General features: G+C 38.7%; 3 protein-coding genes across 3 annotated transcripts; all 3 read left to right on the top strand.

Annotated features, from left to right (window-relative positions):
• On the top strand, window positions 1-5,419 carry tlr7 (toll-like receptor 7). Its single transcript, XM_023826494.2, has 2 exons — window positions 1-75; window positions 491-5,419. Exon 2 carries the CDS (start codon window positions 491-493, stop codon window positions 3,662-3,664), a length of 3,174 nt encoding a protein of 1,057 aa, XP_023682262.2. The 5' UTR covers window positions 1-75; the 3' UTR covers window positions 3,665-5,419.
• Window positions 5,420-5,609: 190 nt separating this feature from the next.
• LOC111851510 (toll-like receptor 8) lies at window positions 5,610-16,982 on the top strand. Its single transcript, XM_023826502.2, has 2 exons — window positions 5,610-5,765; window positions 12,036-16,982. Exons 1-2 carry the CDS (start codon window positions 5,742-5,744, stop codon window positions 15,114-15,116), a joined length of 3,105 nt encoding a protein of 1,034 aa, XP_023682270.1. The 5' UTR covers window positions 5,610-5,741; the 3' UTR covers window positions 15,117-16,982.
• A 3,030-nt stretch (window positions 16,983-20,012) lies between these two features.
• LOC111851511 (thymosin beta-11-like) lies at window positions 20,013-21,884 on the top strand. The gene is made up of 3 exons (XM_023826503.2): window positions 20,013-20,116; window positions 21,031-21,143; window positions 21,374-21,884. The coding sequence occupies exons 2-3, from the start codon at window positions 21,044-21,046 to the stop codon at window positions 21,406-21,408; spliced, it is 135 nt and encodes a 44-aa protein (XP_023682271.1). The 5' UTR covers window positions 20,013-20,116; window positions 21,031-21,043; the 3' UTR covers window positions 21,409-21,884.
• Window positions 21,885-24,229: the final 2,345 nt, after the last annotated feature.

Genomic DNA, 24,229 nt, shown 5'->3' with positions numbered 1-24,229 from the left:
GGTTTCATTTTCATACTGAAAGTTAACAACATAAAATCAACTGTGTGGATTTGTTCCTTTCAATTAAATATAGCGGTGAGTAATTTTTGTATATTGGTATAAAATCTATAATATGTAATGAAAAGAACATTCCATAGTACATTTTTGCATTTTTTGATATATGTTTTTTCAATGTGATTTGGGCAGAGCAGCTGTCTACTGTCAGTGCTTTTGGATTGTTATTCTCAAATCAATTGTTCTAGATTTTGTTTTAAAACAAAAAAAAATCTGGTTGGGTACTGATGTGTTGTTTTTTATTTAATGAATGGTTGCAATGTTGTAACAATAAGTATATGCAGATCTTCTGTAGAATAACTGTAGTAGACTCAAATCTTTACAGCTGTAGATGTTGGGAAGATTAATAGCCCTTGCTGTTAAACGTAATCTGGAGAGGCTGAATTCAGAAAAGGCTCTGCTATGATGTGTATAACTGATAATAATTTTATTGCAGATGATGGATTGTGTGCCTCGTTGTGGGAGAACTACAGTCCTCATCCTCTTTTGTTACTACATATTAGTCTCTGCTACTTGGTACCCCAAAAGCCTTCCGTGTGAAGTCAGCCAGAAACCAAACAGGAGCACAGTCACCGTGGATTGCACAAAGCGGGACTTAAAAGATGTTCCAAAACATATCCCAAGGAACACAACCAACCTTACTCTGACGATCAATCACATCTCTCTCATCCAGGAGAGCACGTTCCAGGGGTTGGAGAACCTCACAGAGATCGACATGCGCTGCAACTGTGTCCCTGTAAAAGTCGGCCCCAAGGACCATGTGTGCTCCCAGAGCGTGACCATTAAGAATGGGAGCTTTTGGCATTTGAAGAATCTGAAGTCACTCTATTTGGATGGGAACCAGCTGTCTAGTATACCCACAGGTCTTCCTCCTAGTCTGACTCTGCTTAGTCTTGAAGTAAACAGCATCTACTCTATTTTCAGAGAGAACCTTTCAGAATTGAGCAACATAGAAGTTCTCTATTTTGGCCAGAATTGTTACTATCGTAATCCATGTAACACCTCATACTATATTGATGAGGATGCTTTCATCCAACTAAGGAATTTGACTTTGCTGTCTCTTAAATCCAATAACCTGTCTCATATCCCACACAAATTACCTTCAAGTCTAAAAGAGCTGTATCTTTATAATAATAATATAAAAAGTGTAACTGGGGAGGATTTTCTAAATCTCATCAAACTGGAGGTCCTTGATCTAAGTGGGAACTGCCCTCGTTGTTATAATGCACCTTTCCCTTGTGTTCCGTGTCCTGACTACGCTCCTCTCAGCATTGATGAAAATGCCTTTCGAAATTTAAAGAAATTGAAGATACTACGTCTTCACAGTAATTCTCTACGATCAGTGGTGCCACACTGGTTTCAAGGCATAGAGAGCCTTCAAGAATTGGACTTATCAAGCAACTTTTTGGCAAAGCATATAACAGATGCCACCTTTCCCTCATATTTGCCAAAGCTTGAAGAGTTGGACCTTTCCTTTAACTATGAGCTGCAGAAATATCCAAATTCTCTTATCCTCAGCGAATCATTTTCAAATTTAACATCACTCAGAACACTCAGGATCAGAGGGTTTGTTTTCCAGGAGCTGAGAAGAGAAGACATCGATCCATTAATCCATCTCAAAAATCTTGAAATCATTGACCTTGGAACCAACTTCATTAAAATTGCCAACCTCAGCATTTTAAAAGAACTAAAACGTTTAAAAATAATTAACCTCTCTGACAACAAAATATCCACCCCATCTTCACCCTCCGAAGGAACCGTCTTTGCATCCTCAAGAGCTGTGTCTTTATCTGTATCACCAATGGCAAGTTCAGCACCCTATTACAACGGGGAAGTGAGAGAAATACACTATTTTAGGTATGACGAATATGCACGCAGCTGCAGAGATAAAGACAAAGAAGCTGGCTCATTGAATTCAATTACCAAAAAGCAATGCAGTAAGTTTGGAAAAACGCTTGATATCAGTCGGAACAACATCTTCTTTCTAGACCCTCAGTTCCTGAACCTCAAGGAGCTCAGATGCCTTAATCTCTCAGGAAATGCTATGAGCCAGAGTTTAAATGGCTCTGAATTTACCTATCTGACTAATTTACAGTATCTAGACTTTTCATACAATCGCTTGGATTTGCTGTATTCTACAGCATTCCAAGAACTGAAAAATTTAGCTATATTAGACATTAGCTACAATAATCATTACTTTGACTCTGAAGGTCTGACACACATGTTAAATTTTACAGGACATTTATCAAAGCTAAAAATATTGTTGATGAACCACAATAAAATTTCTACTTCGACAAACACAGAGATGGAGAGCAATTCTATTGAGCGACTTGAATTTAAGGGCAACCGACTGGATATGTTATGGAGAGATGGAGACACAAGATATGTGAACTATTTTAAAAAATTAAAAAAGCTGACCAGTCTGGACATCTCCCAAAATAATTTAAATTTCATCCCTCCACTTGTTTTTCAGGGTTTGCCAAAATCTCTCTCTCAGTTTTACCTGAAAAACAACAAGCTGAACACATTCAAATGGGAGATGCTTAAGCTGCTTAATAGACTGAAAGTCTTAGATCTCAGTGGGAACTTGCTGGAAGATGTTCCCAATGAACTTTCCAACTGCACCCAAAGCATTGAAAAACTAATCCTACAACGGAATAAAATATCGGCCCTAACTCCACATTTTCTGAAGGATGCATTTAGTCTGAAATATCTGGATCTCAGTTTCAATCAAATTCAATATATCGAACAAACCAGCTTCCCAGAAAATGTTGCCAATAACCTGCAAACTTTGCTCCTACATGGAAACAAGTTTATGTGCACTTGCAGTGCAATTTGGTTTGTTATGTGGGTTAACCGCACAACAGTGAATATCCCAAGGCTGGCGACAGACGTCACCTGTGCAGCTCCCAGTGCTCAAGTGGGCCAAAGTGTCCTTTTCCTGGACCTGGAGACCTGTCAGCACAACTCTCTTTCCATCACTCTCTACATCATACAGACCTCTCTGATCCTTGGCATTCTCACACTCTCCATCTCTAGCCAACTCTTCCTCTGGGATGTGTGGTACATCTACCACTTCTGCATAGCCAAGCTGAAGCGCTATAAGCCCCTGTCTTCTCAAAGTGCAATCTACGATGCCTTTATAGTATACGATGTGAAGGATCCAGCTGTTTCTGATTGGGTGCTGCATGAGATGCGGGTCAACCTGGAGGAACGAGGAGATCCTGGTCTACACCTGTGCTTGGAGGAGAGAGACTGGATACCAGGATACCCTCTGATTGACAGCCTCTCTCAGAGCATCCAGGAGAGTAAAAGGACAGTGTTTGTCCTTACGAAAAAGTTTTTACGAAGTGGAAACTTCAAAACTGCCTTCTACATAGCACATCAGCGCTTGATGGATGAAAAGGCTGATGTCATTGTTCTGATTTTCCTGGAGGACCCTCCACGACAATCCAAGTACCTGAGGTTGCGCAGGAGACTTTACAGGAGGTCTGTGCTGGAGTGGCCTAAGAACCCCCAAGCCCAGCAATACTTTTGGTTTTGTCTCAGGAGTGCAATGGCCACGGATGGCCGCCAACAATACAGCAAATTATTCCAGGAGACCCTTTAGATGGAGCTGCTAATGACATCCCTGTATGTATCTATCTAATCTGTATGACAGGAAAGGCTGGGTACCTTTCCAGTTTGCATTTCAGTCATAGATTGAGTCATGAATTCAATTGCTGGAAGCATGTGTGGTCATGGAGCATTAGGATTAATCATCATGCTTTATTCAAATTAAATGGATGCAGGGAGAAAGAACTGGACACTGAAGGCACCACATTCCATTCTGCTGAATGAATGTTAAAGAACACTGAGCTAATAATAATGAAAGGAATAAGTATTAAATGTGAATGGCTGGCAATTTGATTTAGTGTATAAAAAGGCAGCAGTGAAGAATTTGTATCTGTACATGGTGTGTATTTAGTGATGTGGTTTCAGATTTGGTGCTCTGAGCTCTAGAAAAAGGTCTACAAGATTGCAGCTCGATGACACTGAGTTTGATTCTAGAAACAGAAAGGTCTAGAAGATTGCAGCTCAGTGGTACTGAGTTTGATTCTTTATGAAGGTTCATCATTAGGGTTTTGTTATAGACCAAGTTTTGTCAGTGCAATGTTTATATTTCCTTCCTGAACCTCCCATCGATTCACCTGGTAAAACCCATGGAATTCTGTCAAGCACCTGTTAATTTGGTACTGTACAGATGCACAATAAACTGCCTTGTGACAGATGGATTAGCACAGTGTCATTGCTGTAACCTACTCCATGTCTTGCACAGACTTCAGGTCACTATGGCCTGACTGGACCAACATTTCCTGACAGAAGACCAGAATAAGGACTACATACATCAGGGGTGGCCAATCTTATCTGCAACGGGTCGCTGTGTGTACAGGTTTTCGCTGCAGCTGCCTAATTATATTACTAATTAGAGGACTGATTGGCTGAGGAGTCCTCACACCTGGGTTTGAACAGCTGACCTAAAGGTTACCCCAAAAACTTGCATACACACCAGCGGATAAGATTGGCCACCTCTGACATACATATTCAGCATGCTGTTAGTTTTTCATGATATCCTTCCTTCCCCAGATGAAATATAACCTAGCAAACAGGCCTCTGGCAGGGTCTGACACACCTGCTGTTAACCAAACATTTCATAAAAACAGATGCAGCTGCAAGTTTCTCATCAGCCAATTATTTCAAAAGAGATGTATTGATATAAAAATCTTGGAACTTTGAGTGACATCGGCTTTGAAAACTGCTGGAGGGACAGTCAGCAGATCTATTTGGGTAGCAGACAGGGTAGGTAAGAATCTGCCAGCTGAGCATGCCTGCTAGAAATGTCATTCAGCAAACAGATACTGGGCAAATGTTATGGGATTTTTTCAAGGCCCACATTAAAATTCACATCACTGAAACATGCAATTTATATTAACTAAATTAGTTATGACTTTTTAATATGTTGCTCTTGTATTGTCTCTCCTATCATTGTAAATTAATTATTTGTTTGTTTTATATTATACATTGCAGTTTATCTGAAAATGGTAAAGTGCTCTGTTTTTTCTCATTTATTTTGAAACTGTAACCTTAAAAGAGTATTTAGTGAGGGCTGTGCTGCTAAACCCCAAATGGAGAAGTGAACCGTCTAAACTTCCTCATAAAACCATGTGGCCATGGGACAAACAGAACTGCATATAACTATATCTGGTATCTGGTATATATCTGCTATTTTCTTGCTTATAAATATGCATTGGGTTTAGCACAAAGAAGTCATGGAGAACATCTGCATTCCAGTTTTATATGAGATTAATGAAAAGCATATTTTGGACTGTGAGCTGTGGGGGTTTTCTTCATCTGAACATAATATTGTTTAAATAGGAACAGTAGCTGATTTGTATGTATATGTAAACGTAATTACTCGTTTTGTCAATAGATGTGCACAAAATTTCTTGTGCAAAAAATGTCCTTATTAAAACGTTTTAACGAAGTGAAAACTTCAAAATGAATAGTTCCTCCCCATAAAAACATGACCCCAAAGGGTTAAGAGTCAATGTAGAAATAGCCACAAGCAGAAGTTTGCTGCTGGATTGTGAGAATCTACAGACACATGAAGTTACTTTGCTTTACATGCTGTCTTTGTGCTTTAAAAGATGACATCTGATAACATTAAAATGGTAAGTCTGCACTGTTGTCTGACTAGCTGTATTAATATGTGAGATCTTTTTGACTGATTGTTATGAACTTCCTTGTTTACGTCAGTTTAACTGTATTTACAATTATCAGTACTGCATAGATGTCAAACAACAGTTAATGGCAAAAAAGGCATTTTATCACATAATATGCATTACATGTTTGCTTCACAAAATGACTGAGTTTTTGCTGCATTGCTAGAATTTGAATTTGCATTTCACAAATGGACTTAGGTGAAGGAGGGTTGTTGTGCTGTTGTTACGGAGCTTGGAGTATACAAGGAGTTTTTCTTTTCTATTGATGAGCCACCATATTCAATCCGAATGGGAAATCTAGGGAATTTTTCTAGATTCAGCCCTTTAGTACTGTCTAGATGTTTATGGCAACTCTAGAGAAAGCATTTCAGTGTTGAAAGTAATTTTTTTAGGCCAACAGGGGGTGCTCATCTGTTTTGTGTATTAAAAAGTGCCGTGCAAATTACAGTGTCTTTAATCATATTTAATATTAATATGATGCATCTAAGCTAAGTTTGGATAATATAAAAACTCATTACAAGGTACCTGCAATGTGTTGATGCCCCAGGCTGGGCTATTACCTGCCTTATACCCTTAGCTTCCAGGATAGGCTCCCGACCCCCTGCAAACCTGAATAAGACAACTGATTACAGAAAATAGGTGGAAAATGGTTATCTGCAATGGCTGGGCATTATACTGCATCAAAAAATCAGGGCTCATAAAATCATTAGCCTGATATCCTGGGACAATCAAGTTTTCCTGTCGGGCTACCAAAATTTACCCTACCCTATAGACTGTCAGAAATTATAAAGTAAAATAAAACTTCCTCCTTTATTCAACTTTTCTGTTATTTTGACTAGTTATTTTGAGAAAAAAGCTGACTACCGAATGAACGAGTTGTTGATCATGATGACGGTTTGTAAACTAGGAAGTGATTTGAAAAATTGAACAGCAATGTCTCCTAACAGACATCATGACCCAGTTTTCTGGTAGGAACTATGGGTGGGTGATCTTCCCAAAAAAATAATTTCACGATCTTTGAATTTTCTTCCCAGTTTTGAAATGTATTGTCAAGAATATGCAGGCCTGACCAAGCCTAAGGATCTGTTTTCAAAATATTTTTAAAATTGTCGTGTGCTGCCCTTAAAGGTGGTTGAATGGATTACCTCTGGAAAACATGAAAAGGTTTACAGAAAGCTTTGTGAAGATTAGTATAAAATACCATAGTTACATCTGCAGCCCCCACCATGCCTTTATAGGTGGATACAGTACAGTCAAATGCTGTAAAGTTTTATTTTTATTTCAATTTTGTAAAGACATGTCAGTCACAAGGTGTACTTATCCAAAAATATCAACTTTGGTGCCCATGGTCTGGCATTTGTTTATGCAACACAGATATCAATTACCTTTATCCAGCACACAATTACGCAGCAGCATAACAACCCCCTAGTGGCTGAAATGCATCAACTGCTGTCTGCCCTTATTCACTAGTGAGTGTACTATGTAGCACTTTATAGTGGGAGAGTGAGTGAGTGAGCGAGCAAATGAATGAACGAACGAACAAACAAGTGGACGTTTCTATTCCGCACGCCCGTTTTGTACCTTGCATGACTGAGCATGTGCAGCATTTTATGGCATATTTTAGGATGGTGCCCAATTTGTACCTCTTCGTTTCATCAAATGTCACACACAAACCACATCACTGCGCAGAATATAGCACCAGATACAGTAGTGTTAGGCTGATATCTGAATTTACATTATCGATTACTGCCACAAGAAATATCGTGATTATCCATACTAAACACGTGATCATGAATGAATGACTGATGAATGAATGAACGTTTAGACAGCCTATTTTGCATTTCCACTTAGAAGCAATACATGGGTAATATTTTTTGTTAAAAATGTCCTTAAAACAGTGCAATACAGCTTACGATGTCCAATATTTGGTTCACGTGTGTACGTAAAATGTCAATTTCTATGGCACTGTACAGAACACTGTACAATTGAATGCAGGTGTAGCACATGAAAGCCCTTTTTATGTGTTTACAACTCATGATACAAAGGCAAAAACTACTCAAGACACAATAAACCCATTCTTTTCAGTAACACCTTATTTGGACAGAGGGCATACAGAGCATTTGTAACATTTCAGCAACTCATTAGTTGAGATTTAATAATTAATATAACAATGGCTGAGTGAGTAGTCAAATACAATTAAATTATTCTAAGAATAATGTTGATGAATCATTACATATACTCTATATACTGTGTATTCTGTTAAATATCTACAGACACAGCTGAATTTACTGTGCATTATTAACAAGAAACACAAGCTGGGGTTTAGCTGTGCGCACAGTGGATATGCGATGTGGTCCATCTTTTTGGCGGGGTGTGCTTATCACAGAACTGCAGGAAAAAAGGATTTTTCATGTGTTTGGTTTTTAATCTGATAACACAGTCTGACCTGGTGAAAACAGAATAATTTGCAACTAACAATGAAAACACACATTTTTGATTATATCAATATAGTTATAAGGAAAAATATTGCATTTATTGATAATATCAACTATCTGCCAAAATCTAGTGCCAGGGCTGGTGGCCCTAACAATGTGATCAGATATACACATCAATGATAGCCCTGTGGTGGCCCTAACAATGTGATCAAATATGCACATCAATGATAGCCCTGTGCTGCTTTGTGAGATAGAAGTATCAAGCTATTATGACTGTTGGTTATGGACGGTGGATAGAAGCAGAAGAGGAGATCCGAAATAATGTAGTTTGCAGTTTTTATTTCTTCCTTTCCCTTGTAACACAATTAAGGAGCCCCTCCCCAAAAAAAACCTCCAAAAAAAGGACTTCCTATTGAAATAAATTACTACAATCAATAAACACAAAACAAATGGGTCCAATGGTTCCATCCTCCTCTTTTCGTGGTCCAAATCAAATACTAAACAGAGGTGAAACTGGGTGGTGAATGCACAAGAGATTATAAAAACTATTATTATAAGATAGCCAAATGAATGCATGTTTCTGTATAATCAGATGGAGTTTGTAGCAGCAGATGATTGTAGATGCTGGAAGGCCTTTCCCGACACCCCAGCCTAGGTCAAACAGAGAGGTTGGTTATATTAAAGATCCACAATGACACAACTGAAACTGTACAGAAGTGATATAGGTGAGTGGCGTGTTAGTGGATAAATATCGTCTTCTATGATAGTATTCTTGCTATTTGTTATTTTTGGTAACTGATGCTAACTAATACTGCTAGCTAGCACGTTAACTGGCACCACTGAGCTAGCTAACGTTAGAGCTCAGCCAAGGAGGACGCCATCGATGTTAACACCTGATCACAATGCACATGAGGCCCGGTGTTAATTTCTGAGCAGTGCTACGGGTGGTGTGTGGAGTTCAGTAGAAAAAAAAATAGTTCCTACATGAAACTGCTCACTACAATGTCTATGGATTATCTTGAATAATCGGGTCATAATTTCCAGTAAGAGGCACTGCTGCTGAATTTTTCAAATGCATTTTTTTGCCGCTTTAATCACCACAGAAAGAATGGCATCAGTCCCATTTATATTCGAGTGAAGGCTGGTATTTCTCTGGCTAATATCTCCAAAACTAGGCAACCCTCAAAACAATAATCTAGATGGATACAGCCTATTCGAAAAATATGTGTTTTTTTTTTTTTTACTTTGGGGTGAACTGCCCCTTTAATGTTATTGTGCTCTGCCTGTTGTTGTTGTTGTTATCACAATAAATGTCGTTTGATCACACATAACTGAATATGTTTAAAGGCAAATTATTGATCAATATATCCCTGATGCATGCATCTGAGGAGTAGTTTCTCTTTGCTTTCTTCTCTTGATGTCTGTGATGCTGACAGCCTGCTGTGTCCCAGGGATGCTGCTGGTGACCAGTTCATTTTGCTTCTGTCCTGTTAGTAACACGTTTGCCTAAAGTGAAAGGATAGCAATGACCTTTAGAACATGTTTCCATGTTTCCATGTTGAGTTTTTAAATGTTTTTTTTTATTGCTTTCTTGTATATAGATGCACTTAAAAATGGTCCTTTTTAGCCAGAATTAATTTTGGGCTACCTAAATCTGAAGAATGCCTGTCCGAAGGGCTTCTAGGAATATAGATATTTCGCAAGCCCTGAAAAAGAAACATAAAACATGATAGCGATAGTTAACGGCTTTTGAATTAAAACAGCTAAATAATACATGAGACTAGAGTAAAAGAGGAACAGATAGTAAGAATTTAGGAAGCATAAGAGTGATAACTGTGAAAATTAATACATAGAAATGCATTAATGTATAATGTGTGATTTATGAAATGAAGAGAATGTCAGAGTCGGTGCCCTTCTGGCCCTGTCCCATGTGTCTCCCCGGTCTGGCCAGCAGGTGTTGCTGGCCACCCTGTTTCCTCTGTCTTGTCGCCCCTGGTCCCTAATGTGTTTCCCTGCTCCCCCCACTGCCAGTGGGTTGGGTGAGTAGCTCAGAAGCTGACACCCCTCTACTCGTGGGTGCAAACTTGGCTCCTTGTGCTCTGCTTTATTATCTTCTGCTTCTACTTGTTCCTAGTGTTTGTTAATGTACCCTAGTTCCTGCTCTTGTTGATTGTAAGTTATTTCACCTGTGACTTATTGTTCCATAGCTTTGTTGATTGGTTGATGCTTTTGTTAGTCCTCGTTATCAGTGTATTTAAGTGCCTACCTTTGTTAATTTCCCCAGTTAGTCATTGTACATGTTACTGCCTGTTGTTGCTTTTCTTTGTCTCCCAGTCCTGGGGGGTATTCCATGAAAGTAGCTAAAGAAAGCCAAACTTTCCCGAAAAGTCAGACCTAAACTACCTCCATCTCTAAACTTAGCCTCATTTCATTCCACTAACGCAGTTCAGCTTTAACTAATCAAGGCTGATACAAGACAGACTTGCATAGTCTCACTTAGTGCGCACACCCGAGATATTTAAGAAGCCCAGATGAATGAATGAACGATAGATCGATCAAATGAGTCGGAAAGCGTGTAAAACGGGAGCGTTGTTTCTGCCGCAGAACAAGCACTGCTGATAGAGCTGTATGAAGAATACAAGGATGTAATCGCTAAAAAAAGGCAATATGGTGGCCATAAATAAAGCCAGGGAGTTGGCTTGGCAAAGAATTGCAGGCAGACTAAATGCGTAGGTTATTTAAATGTTACAAGTGCCCAGTACCATGGTACGGTGGTACAGTGGTTCGATCCCCATAGCCACTGGGGAACCTTCTGAGTTGAGTTCAAGTGTCATTCTTACTGTATAATGCTATTCTGTATTATTTGATTTCCATAAAATACTTTAAATCGCATCCGTGTGAAATGTTCTGCACAAATAACCGTATCTTGTCTTTACTTTTTAGTAATAAACTTTCAAAGTAGACTGTGACTAAACAAAATATAAAAATATCTTCTTGTTCATATTCTTTTAACAGATTTTTTTTTCAATTTCAGTCAGCACATTTCATGTTTGACCTTTGTAATATGGGTACGCTTTTATTTTAGTTATTTTGGAATTAATTGGAATGCTGAGACGTGATTGTTTAGGCTTTATTATATTGATTATATTGCAATCTCAGCTCTGTTCTCCATATTATGGACGTATCACGCAGAGGATTATTTCAGAAAAGATGGTTTTTACTCTCTGCTTCCTCGTATTACTGTTACTCACAGCATTGACTACAGGGTTTCATTTTTTTAATATACATATATACAAGACTCACCCTCCCGCTAACTCAAACGAAAACGTCACTTAAAACAGAAAAACGCACTGTAGGTAATAAACTCGCAGACTTGTTCACTCGCCTAAGTTACCATGGTAGCTCAGCGGGGATTCATTTAAGACATATTGATATTTGTCGAAATAAGTCAGACTTTCCCTTAATCTTGCATTGTGGAACACCCCCCTGCTCCCAGTTTTGTGGCCAGTTCCCTGATTAGTGTTTGTTTTCTTTGTGAGTATTTTAGTTAGATTTTTGTGGTACTTGTTTTAATTTTTACCCCTCGTGATCCATTTTTCCTGACTGACCATTTGTGTTTTGTTTTTGTCAAACCCCTCTTTCGTCCGAGCTGCACCATGGATTATCACCTTCTTTCTGCCTGCACTATGCCTGCCCATGATGGAGAAATCTTGGGCTACAACTAGCAGTCAAGCCTTTGTAGAGTGTGTACTATAACTATTGAAGTAACTGTTTTTGTTTGCAGGCTCTTTTCCTAAAGTGGTTCAAACTCTGGCTCTTTGCACTTGGTTTCTTTCTGACTGAGGCTGTGAGACCAGGCTGGATCTCCAGAACTAATCCATGTGATGTCTCCGAGATAAAAACAGATGTTATTTTTCACTGTGAGAAGCGCAGGCTGAAAGAAGTACCCAGTGAGATAAGCAGAAATGCAACAATCCTCTACCTTTCTGAAAACCATATAAAAAACATTTCCATCAGTGACTTCCATGATTTGCACAAACTGAAGAAGCTTTATGCTGGGTGGCTCAACATGAAACAGGAAGTTCAAATTCCTAAAGGGATCTTCCAGAACATGACCAACTTAAATTACTTGAAATTGGATGGAAATTGCCTTCAAGATGTTCCAGAAAACCTCCCACCCAGTTTGCGAACTCTTTACTTGACAAGGAATAAGATAACTAAAGTCACTCAGTACACCTTCTCTGCGGTGAAAAATATAACATACATAGACCTCTCAAAAAACTGTTATTACTGGATGCCTTGTAAAAAAAACTTTTATATCCAAAATGACAGCTTTTGGGACTTACCTAAGTTAAAATTTCTGAACTTATCTTTTAATAACATAACAAATGTCCCACGCAAAATATCAGACTCAGTAGTAGTATTACATTTGAGTTCTAATAAAATACAGCACATCTTGGAAAATGATTTTAGCGGATTGACAAAACTAAAAGAACTCTATTTGCAAGGAAACTGTCCTAGATGCTACAATTCACCTTATCCATGCATTCCCTGTCCAAATGGATCCATCGACATTCATTCTTGGGCATTTAGAAATCTTTCAGCCTTGAAAATACTGCAACTTTCAGGAAATTCACTGCACTCTCTCAAAGGCTCTTGGTTTGAATGTTTACCAAATCTTCGTGTGCTGCATCTCTCCTTCAATTTTTTAGTAGATGAAATAGCTCATGGAAACTTTTTGAACTATCTACCACATCTACAGACAATGAACCTAAACTTTAACTATAACAGGATGGCATACCCTTCAACACTCAATCTTTCAAATAACTTTTCTAAGCTGGTGTCTCTTAAATATTTGCATATTGCAGGTTATGTTTTTAAACAGATTCGTAACGTAGATTTAAAACCACTTTATAATTTAAAAAATCTTTCTCTGTTAGACTTTGGGACAAATTTCATTGTTCAAACAGAACCTGGTGTGTTTTCAAGATTTCCTAACATAAAACTGGTATATTTGTCAGAGAATAGGCTTTATCCGATTACAGGACAGACAAAGGCATTGTATGGCATAGGAAGTGAATCTAATGACTTTCAGCTGCCTGCACCCCTGACATACTATCAAGAGGATGAGGATTATCAAGAGGACCGCTTACCTGTGAAACCTGAATGTTATTCTTCTGGCCGTGTGTTGAGCCTTAGCTCAAACAACATCTTCTTCATCTCCCCTAAGCAATTTGAAGGCTATAGCAATATATCCTGTCTGAACCTGTCAAATAATGGCTTTACAGCTGCTTTAAATGGAACCGAGTTCAGTTCATTGCCAAACCTGACATATCTGGACTTATCTCACAATAAGATAGACTTGGCCTATGACAATGCCTTCAAGGAGATGAAAAAATTGAAAGTATTAGATTTGAGCTATAACCCCCATTATTTTAGTATATCTGGAGTGACGCACAATTTGAACTTTATGCAGAACCTGCCTGAGTTGAAAATACTTAATCTTAGCAGTAATAACATCTTCACTTTAACTAGCAAAAAGATGATCAGCAACTCTCTGCAGGAGCTGCGATTCCAGGATAACTCCCTGAACAAAATGTGGAAAGACAGGGACAACTCCTATTTCGAAATTTTCAAACACCTTGTAAACTTGACAAAACTTGACTTATCCTACAACAAGATAGACAAGATACCATTGGGAGTCTATGAAAACTTACCACAGACAATCATTGAACTCAATTTAAGACATAATGCTCTTAAAACTTTTGAGTGGGATAAGCTGATTTGGTTTAAAAACCTAACAATTCTAGACTTAAGCTATAATCACTTAACTCATGTATCGGGGAATATTTCAGCCATTACAAATACTCTTTGCATACTTAGACTCAATAATAATAAAATATCACAGCTTTATGGTGGATTTTTGAGAAATGCTAGAAGTCTTCAGCAACTTTACCTTGGCCACAATAAACTTACAGTCATCAATCAGTCCACTTTCTTATCCGGACCAAACAATTATTTGAATTTGTTGCACCTGGAGGGCAATCCTTTTTGTTGTACTTGCGATGTATTAGAGTTCATCCTGTGGTTGAAAAATGGTGACATTAACATCAACCACTTAGCTACGGATGTCACCTGTAGAATGCCAGATCTACTGAGGGGCAAGGCTGTAGTCACCTTTGACATCGAGCAATGTGTAAATAACAGTGAAGCATTTCTTATTTACTTTCTTTGTTATACGTTTGTATTCTCCTTTATGGTGATAGCTATCATGATGCATCTGTTTTATTGGGATGCTTCCTACATTCTTCACTACTGGAGAGCAAAGATTCAAGGTTATCATTACCTTGGGTCCAGTGGCAATTCCTATGAGGCTTTTATCACATACGACACAAAAGACTCCCACGTCTCAGACTGGGTCCTCAATCACCTTCGCATACAGCTGGAGGAGTGTGGAGAGATAGCCCTGCCCATTTGCCTGGAGGAGCGGGACTGGACGCCTGGAAGCCCCGTGATTGACAGCCTTTCCCAGAGCATCCGGCAGAGCCGCAAGACCATCTTTGTTCTGACAGAGGCCTACGTCCAGAGTGGTATTTTCAAGATGGCCATCTACTTGGCCCACCAGAGGCTGCTGGATGAAAATGTGGATGTGATCGTGCTGCTGCTTCTGGAGCCAGTGTTGCAGCACTCACAGTTCCTACACCTGAGGAGGAGGCTTTGCGGGAAGACCGTTCTGGAATGGCCCCGGAACCCCTCTGCTGAGCCATGGTTCTGGCAGTGTCTAAGAAACATCATCAGGGTGGACAACCAATCCATGTACAGCAAGCTCTACTCTAGGTACTTTACTGCCAGGGTGGAGAGTTAAGAGCAAGCCTCGCTTCGGCTCAGTCACACGTGGCAGCTGTAATCAATCAAGAAAACTCAAAACCAGTGCTATTATCCAAGAAGTGACACACTGAGCCTCAACACAACACAAAGCAGGACACCCGTCCATGTGTTTCGACCATTCCCTTCTGGACTGCTGTATTAGAATGACTTACTGTGTTAGCGAAAGCAAATGTTATGGTGTAATCCATGTGAAATCAACAGCATTATCATCTTCTTCTCTTAATCTCAAATTAGACATTTACATTTGTATTGTGAGAGTTTGGCTTTCGCTTCAGTCTTGTGTACATTAAAAAATTACAGGTACAGGACTTCCCATTTGAACATTTTCCATTGACAGTTTTGATCATTCATGAGTTGGTGGTGAATAATTAAAGAGGAATGTTTTTGGAGCCTGTCAAAAGATCACAGAAACTCACATATGGCGTGTAAGCCAAAAACAATACTGCAAATGATTCAGGTCACATAAAACCATACACACACACACACACACAGTGGTACCTCAGAACTCGAATTTAATCCGTTCAGAACTAAGGATCGAATCCTAAAAAGTTTGAGTTGTTATCGAATTTTCCCCATAAGAAATAATGGAAAACCAATTAATTGGTTCCCGGCCCCCAAAAAATTACATCTAAATATATATATTTTTTAAGCATTTAAACACAATATGAACAGGATAAAACAAGAAGAGCATATACTGTACTAATCTTATCTAAGCACATTTATCAAAACAGTCATTTGTAAAGAAAATAAATGTGTCCAAACAATATGTCCTGCCCCGATGGCCCGCTCCTTCCGTGTGCCACTCCCCTCGTTAACCCCGTGTGGAATCAGCTGTTTCTGGTTGTTGTCATTAGTCTTCTGTATTTCGTCCGCATTTCAGTTTGTTTTCCCAGTCCGGTCATTGTATTGTCCATCTGCGTTTCGCCTGACTTACCTGTAATTAAACCCCATATTTCCCAATACCCTGACGTCTGCGCCTTTGTCTCCATTCCATCCCCACTCGGCAGGACAATATTATTATAATTAAATGTATTAATGGTTTATTATTAATATTAAAATAATGAAATAAAGTAAATCTTTTTAAAAAAATGTATTTTATTATATAATAATTACTGTTACTGTCTGTCATTGTCTAAATGTAGTTTTACTGTCTAAATATATGTATTCAGTTAGTGTAAACATGCACTGTGCTATCACAGCGAATGCGAGGCTGAGACTGAAGCTTTACCCTTTGTTTCCGCTGAGAGACGTGCTGCGTGACTCATTTCCCCGCACGTACAAGTTATCTTAAGTCGGCGTTCACAGTTTGACTTCTGAGATTCAAATTGAGCTATAGGTAATTTTTTTTTTGAAGTGGTTGATTCGACTTTTAAGAAATTCGAGTTCTAATGAGTTCGAGAACTAAGGTACCACTGTGTGTGTGTGTGTGTATATATATATATAATTACTGAAACATAATATTTACTGGCGTAAGTGTATACTGTGTCTTTAATATTCAAAATCTTGCCTTGGTTACTCCACGCATCTTTGTCTCTGTAACCAGCTTCCTTCACATGTTAGCTTGGCTTTCTCACAGTAACTTTTAAACTTTTTAATTTAGCATTTTTAAACGTAGTGCTCCCAGTGCATGCTGTGGTAAATTTGTACATACAGGGACATAATGTAGATGTTTTGTATATTATATTAAAATATCTATGTAAGAATTGACAAAGCAGTTTAACATGCAAAATGTAAAATACAGTTATGTTTGTTTATGAATTGGTTATAAATACAGTTTTTATATTATCCTTCAGGCTAACTGACTGTTATGGATTAAGGTGTGTGTGTGTGTGTGTGTGTGGGGGGGGGGTGGGGGGTAAGTATTATTTGCCAAATTTCACATTCATGGTCATATTCTGCTCCTACTCGTGAATCTGAAGAGGTTACTATATGAATATGTAAATATATATAAATACGAATATGTCATACTTCAGTTAAGAATTGTGTTTTAAACAACATAAACAATGCATTTGGTTTATTCTACTGCAAATATTCATTGCAAGGGAAGATTAACATTATTCTTTTACATTTAATTTTAAACTGATTTTATGTTCTATCCATCCATCTTCCAGCCACATATCCAAGTGGCCTTCACACTCATGCAGCACCTTCACACTCATGCAGCACCTTCACACTCATGCAGCACCTTCACACTCATGCAGCACCTTCACACTCATGCAGCACTGTGCAGTAGTGAGCAGAACATTCTGGATGAGATTCACATTGTCTTTAAATTAATAAATCATGTTCAAATAAATTTTGCTTGAAGTTCTGTGTGTGTGTAAATATATATAAATAGTGTCAATATATAAAATGACAGTCTTTAAACTGGAAAGAAATAATGATTTGACATTCATCATGATAATTTGTCAATATGGACTGATGTTAATTTTTTTTTATTGTAATAACATTTTTTACCTGGTCACACAGCCCTACATTCAGCACTAAGGAATGACACAGCAGTGATAAGAATGAAGTGCAACAATACATTATAAATTACGTTGACCAAATGAGGTTTGGGGAAATTTCATACTTCCAGTTATCCCCTCCAGTCGTAGTGGTGACTATCAGAAACCACACATTCCTTTCAAGCTCAACACATATTAGTATTTATAAGGAAGGAACCTATGGTTTTCTGAAAAGGATTCATGTTCTTCAGGGAAGGGTAAAATAGTAGCACATAGGAAGTACGGAAGTGACCCCAGTTATTCTGCACAGGTTGGTGCACAGGGTCACTACGCATATTCAGGTTGCTTTTTGCGTAAATGTTTTGCCTTTTTTTTAATGCAGATAATAACTAACAAAATGGGACAAGAATAACACTACAGCCCAAATTATTTAAAAAAATGTGATGGTTTTGCACTGTGACCACTATACATGACCATGAAATAAGGAAGTGCCATAGACCAAACATGGTGTGCAGACACAGTATCCACAATGCATGTAGCTCAGTTATGCTTCAGCTTCAGATCACAGACATTCTACTTCTCTGGTAATGTGCAGAATTCATGGTTCCTTGAATAAAATAGCTAGTCTTCCGGGTCCTGAGGCAGCAAAGCATCAGCTCACCATCACGCTACTCTCTCATTTTCAAATGAAGTAGGGTTTAAATATAAGTAGATCCAGGTGGAACTCAGCCCTACCTCCTTATGTCCAAATGGCACTTTGCTTAGTGTCCCAACATTCAGTAAAAGCCTTAAAGTGAAAGGTTTAAATGAAAGGTCAGTTTTGCACTAAAAATAATGTTTTTCTTCTGCATGAAGGGGTGGGCCCTAGCTGAGATATTCTTACACAACACCTTGATTTGTGACCCTTGTTTTTCTATTTTTACTTGTTTTGTTTACTTTACTACTGCTAAATTTTCACTTACTGCCAGACTCTTCTAGAGGTAAGACGTGTAACAAAAACTCAGTGAATAAGTTTTAATGCAATTTCACATCACAACTGAATACTAAGAATTTACTTGTAGTGATAAGCCATTTTGAATTGTTGTTAAGTTATTTAACCACACGATATGTACAACACCCATATCAATTAAAGATATTTTCTTGTGTATATTATGGTGCTTTCAAGTGGTAACACAACATGCCAAAAAATGTACATGCGGTATCTTAATATTTTGATCATAAATACAAATAATAACTAATTTATTTATATACAGAATGGCTCACTCAGGACCCCCATCCCCACTCACTACCTGTCACCCCCCCCTCCGATTCTGATTTAACCCCTGATTATGGGTATTACATTCTTACTGTGGAACACTGTTTTTTTCCTTTATGTCAGACACAGTGGGACATGCATCGTCCAGAGTCCTTTTGACCGACTGTCCATAAACATTATTTCTCTCTGCAAATGTGACACGAACACTGTCGTTACTTTTGGACAGCACGGGTTTCTACGCTCCCTATGAATGCTATTTTTACTCAGTCTCATTCTTGCTGTGCATAATGAGCACTGACCGTAGCTGAGGCTAAGAAGACCTGCAGCTCTTGGAATGGCCTTCTGGGATCTTTTGTGACTTCTTGAATGATTCGTCACTGTGACCTTGGACACATTTTGGCCTACTGACCTTTCCTGGGAAGATTCACCACTGTTTCGAATGTTCTCCATTTACAGACACTGGCTCTCACTGTGGTGTAGTGCAGTCCCAAAGCATAGAAATGGCTTCGTAACCCTTTCCTATGTGGTTAGTTTCAACATTTTTTTTTCCTCGTTTCTTCTGGAATTTCATTTGATCATGGCGTAGAATTCTTGTAGAAATCTTGTGCTGACTACTTCAGTCAGCTGAGATTACCAATTCGATTTGGTCATCTGGCTGAGTGGAGTCATGACTTTTTCACATGGGCAAAGTGAGTGTTGAATGACTTTAAATTGTGTTACATGTTTATCCTTTATCAAATATTACAAAATTCTGAAGCCATTCATTATGAAAAATATGTGAAAACAGGATATCAAAACATTTCTGTGGAAGATAGATGAATATAAAATCTGTTAATTCAACTGTTTTACTGCACTGAGTCCCTCACTGTCACTTACATTTATGAAGTTGAGTGTCTATTCTAGTGTCTAGTGTCTAGTCCAGTGGAAGCCTAACTTTAATATAAGTGTAAGGTACCATAACCAGCCACTAGATGTCGTCTTTGAAGCATACTCCATAACCGGATATGTTTCGCAAAATAAACCTGCAACAATGCATTTATTTGTAAACATATTCTAAAGCTTATACGTTTAATAAAATCGTCAGCGCAAACAAATCTGTTAATGTAATAATGGAAAACTTGACAGTGTGAACGATTCTTTTGTGAAAGCGATGCTGCGTGTCGCCACGCCTCCTCATTTGCATATTCCAGGCTATATTTTCTCAGGCTGCGCAAACGGCGCGTCAGTCCACTACTGCACACAGAAAAGCTCTTTCGTCTGGAAAGTGAAGCTCTGGTAAGTGATTAAGGTTTTTATATTTTACTTACGTATACAGTTTTGTTAATTTGTGATAAACGTACATGAATTTGTATACATAATGCAGCCTTTAATATGTATTCCACTGTAAAAAAAAAAAAAAAGACGGTAATTGCTATATTTTGCATTGGATGTCAAAATTAGAAGATTTCGTTGAATAGTAATACTAATTATAAGGATATTTACCAGTAAATATGGGCATATTTGCGCTTAACACAAAAGCAGTGCAAAAACTCAAGTGGTTGTGCATTGTTACTGTATCTGCTCAATAATGCGATTTCCTTGTTAGAGAGCATCATGAATTCAGCAGCGAAGGGGCTATTTCAGCTCGCAGTCGCACCCTTGCATTGACGTATAAATCTTGCCGTTGCTTTAAGGTCATATATTGATCCTTCGGTGTGGGATTTTGTCTAACCTAACCGCCGTAGAATGGCGTGCCCTTTCACAACGTGCTCTCCTCCGAGATAATGCCAAAAAGGGCGGTGGTTCCTTAGACCGAGCTTTTCGAGAGGAAAAAAGACCGGAAATATATAGTGGTTTTCATTGTACTTCTCATTTTAAAATGCCCATATTTATGTAATTTGAATATTTACTATAATGCATATTTTTCATATACTGCATATACTTCCGTGTCCAGTTGAATTAAAATTCTTCTTCTTGCTGTTTCACTAATCTGAGTTTATATTATAATGCAAATTAAATTTTTACTGTAAAATGGGCCCTGCTTCTGCCTACATACGGATGTATTGTACGGTATTGAACGGGTGTGGTCCAGATTGTGAAGGACATACCTCAGTGCCAAGGAAATTTTACACATAGGTCATTTTTCTCCCTCAGACAAGCTGCCTGGTCATGCAGATATTTCAAACCTAACGATGTTTTATGATCACTAGATACCCTACAGTCATGTCTGATAAGCCGAATCTGGAGGAAGTCACCAGCTTTGACAAAACCAAGCTGAAGAAGACTCAGACTGAGGAGAAAAATCCCCTGCCGTCTAAAGAAAGTAAGACGACAGCAAATATGAATTACGACATGAAATTTATTAGTCAACAAATTCTAATTGTATTTTAATTAAATGTGCCATTTTTGCACCAAGCACAGGAACTCAAGTTGTTGTCCTTGATTTGTTTAAACTGTAACAACTTGTTACTAACAAGTGTGCAATTTACTGTAAAGCCCTGAAATGTGCTACCTTCGGTTGGACAAACTAAGCGTTTCCTCTCTTTTCCTCAGCCATTGAACAGGAGAAGCAAGCAGAGACGTCATGAACACAGAGCGTCCGCCATGCACTGTACATTCCACAAACATTGCCTTGTTTTTAACTCCTTTTAGCTGTATTACTTTGTAACCTGAGCCCGTGTTGCATTGTGATTGGATGAAAGCCGACGACTGTGTAGTACTTACTTCACCACCTCCACTCCAACATAAACACGAAATCCCTTTCCGCCCCTTTAAGCCCCGACTCCTTTAACAATAATGGAGGAAACTACTGACTGGCAATCTGTGTGTTGGACTTGCTATTATCCTAGTGTCCCTCTGCACTCTGAGCTCTCCAGAGTCCATCTCTGCATGGGGAGTAGAGAGCGCTCATCAACAGCACTGTACCCATGTCCCTCTAATCCAAGCCAATCATGGCTTTTGGCAACTTGTAAAATGCTTTCAAATTGAGTGGCATTTTTTTTAATTTCAGTTCTTGGAATGCACAACATTTTGTTTTGATATGCAAATAAAGTTTTAAAACAAACATTTCTAATTTCTTGTGGTCACTATCAATGGAGGTGCACACATTTCTATCCCAACATCAATTCTCCAAGATCCACTTTGCCAGATACAAATGCTGATGTGTTTGTCCTGAAAAATAGATTGGTAAGGAATCCATTTCGGTAAACATATTAGATTCAAATTTTCAGCTAAAAGTTTGGAAAATTTCACAAATTTAGCTTTTTGTTATGTAGTATTTCAATAAAATTAATGTTTTATTCATAGACTTGAGTGGAGAATGAGGCAGTTTTTAAATTCATACAAAAACATGTGCTGATGATTCTGTGTTGTGTATCTACAACATACTGCAGCTATTTAGATCTTATAAGCTCTAAAATTAGACTACGACAAACCTGCTTTTGTATGTGAAGTAGGTTTGTTGTAATTGAAGCTAAGAAAGAACCAAAACTGAACTACAGTAAGTTTATATTTCAGCCAAAAGTAAAGCAGACTGCAGTTTTCTCAAACTCTGGGGAATGCATGGGCTTGCATTAGCATGTTATTTGTACTTTCAGACGCTCACATAAGACATTTTATGGCAAATGTATATTATTCTATTGTACACCTAAAATTAGCTACATCAAAAGTGTTAGGCTACTTTGCATCCCTATTACATTTTAGGTACATAGAACTGTTACATGCATGTAAATGCGTGTGCAGACATGAATTGAAAATCCCACTCCAGCCAGCTGACAAGTTTGGCAGTCCTTTATTGCAGTGGAGTGAAGAGTGAAAATGTAATATTGGCAATACAGTAGCTGGAGAAGATTTTGAAATAGCCTATGCTAATGTTACAGTACATTTTCAGTCAGGCATGCCGCGAACGCACGCACTTCACAGACATGCAAACCTAGCTGTAGCCTTAGGTTCCAGTAGAGGAAGTCCCTTCGAGTGACACACTTTACTGGCCATACAGCACAGTACGGCCTGCAAGCGGGTGGCCAGCACTTATGCGTGTTTGAATCTCCTGCCAGCTTATTAACTGACCTAGAAAACCAGCAGCGTCAGTTTACGGTGAAAAAACTTAATGTGCCCTTTGCGTGGACAATGGCAGGCCTTGGCAGTGGCACAGGAGGTTACAAAAGCCAGCGCAGACACAGAAGTCTCGAGCGACATGAATTTTTTTAAGAGGAGTCTCAGTTAAACACGTGACGCGGCAAACAGATTTAGTTCCCCTGCATTTTTGGAAGTCTTGCTGGGGTAACGGTCAAGTTGTTTTCATTGGTTCGCACACTGGGATGGCCATGCTTAAAAATCAACATTGTTTCTTTGAAGGGCATAAAATTGTCAACTAATCACCTAAATGTGAGCATTAGAAGTAAGACTGCATAACGTTTGAAAAGGAAAAAAAAGAAGAAATCAGGCAGCTCGGAGGGTCTGCTGCTCTACACAGTGTTTCCCTACCATTTGCCCTGTGCTTCCTGGAATAGCCTCTAGATGGGTGGATGGAAGTTCACATAGAAAGATAATATTTTAAACCATTTAAATTGCTTAAATGTTTTAATTTTGTTGCTTTTATACATGGCAGTTCGATTTGAATGTGACAATGACACTGAGGGACTAGATCAGGATAAGTGTTCTGCAGGTGAGCTATTTAACGTTAATGTTACCCTGACCAATTTACCAGCTCTTCAGATTCCATTCTCATTCTGCATCCATGTTTATGAACGTGATAATCTGACCTCATGGCAGGGACACTACATTGTGCCAACCGGCAGTTGCTGGGCTGCAAAACTGATCTTACACAATTGATTTTACGCTAGGGCCTGATTGTATGTTTGTGTAGGAACTTGAGAAAATGAGAGACTGGTATATGAAGTATATGAAACACTTCCTCTATTCCACAAGAACTTCTCTAACTAGCCTATCAAAAGAGAAAACAACTTTCTGTTAGCGGTTAGATGCACCAGCGTTGACTCATGCAGCGGGGCGTGGGGGGCTTGGGGGGGGGGTAGCCGAGAAGGTTATTTTTTAAGGTGCTTTTTTTAAATTTTAAAAAGCAAAAATTGGAAGGCAAGAAAGTGCTTCTGGAGCACTAACCTGCTTTTCTACGACCAGAAACCTGTACATGTGGGAGGACTGTAGCTGATCACTTTGTGATCTGTGACAGACTGGCTTCCTACCTAGCATTCCTCCTGCTTTGAACCCTGGGCTTCCTGGGATTGGCTCCAGGTCAGGTAGAAACTCCCTGTAAGGATGGATTGATGGATGTTCCACATTGATTCATAAGATGTGGTGGCTGATATCCTCTTGGGTTAAGCTTGTAGCATTTAGTAACTTCCCTGCCAGCTGCTTAGTAACTTCCTTCCTGTGGCCAGCAGACTGCCA

Source organism: Paramormyrops kingsleyae, chromosome 16 (assembly GCF_048594095.1).
Source record: "Paramormyrops kingsleyae isolate MSU_618 chromosome 16, PKINGS_0.4, whole genome shotgun sequence".
NCBI classification, from domain to species: domain Eukaryota; kingdom Metazoa; phylum Chordata; class Actinopteri; order Osteoglossiformes; family Mormyridae; genus Paramormyrops; species Paramormyrops kingsleyae.
The sequence above is the reverse complement of the archived record's forward strand: the minus strand, read 5'-3'. Positions and strand labels throughout refer to the sequence as shown.

What these genes read in the sequence shown, in the direction of transcription:
- LOC111851510 (XM_023826502.2), top strand. Translation starts at nt 5,742, where the DNA reads ATGACATCTGATAACATTAAAATG. An exon ending in CATCTGATAACATTAAAATG is followed by an intron (nt 5,766 to 12,035) that starts GTAAGTCTGCAC and finishes TTTTGTTTGCAG; the next exon opens with GCTCTTTTCCTAAAGTGGTT.
- LOC111851511 (XM_023826503.2), top strand. Translation starts at nt 21,044, where the DNA reads ATGTCTGATAAGCCGAATCTGGAGGAAGTCACCAGCTTTGACAAAACC. An exon ending in TCCCCTGCCGTCTAAAGAAA is followed by an intron (nt 21,144 to 21,373) that starts GTAAGACGACAG and finishes TCTTTTCCTCAG; the next exon opens with CCATTGAACAGGAGAAGCAA.
- tlr7 (XM_023826494.2), top strand. Translation starts at nt 491, where the DNA reads ATGATGGATTGTGTGCCTCGTTGTGGGAGAACTACAGTCCTCATCCTC.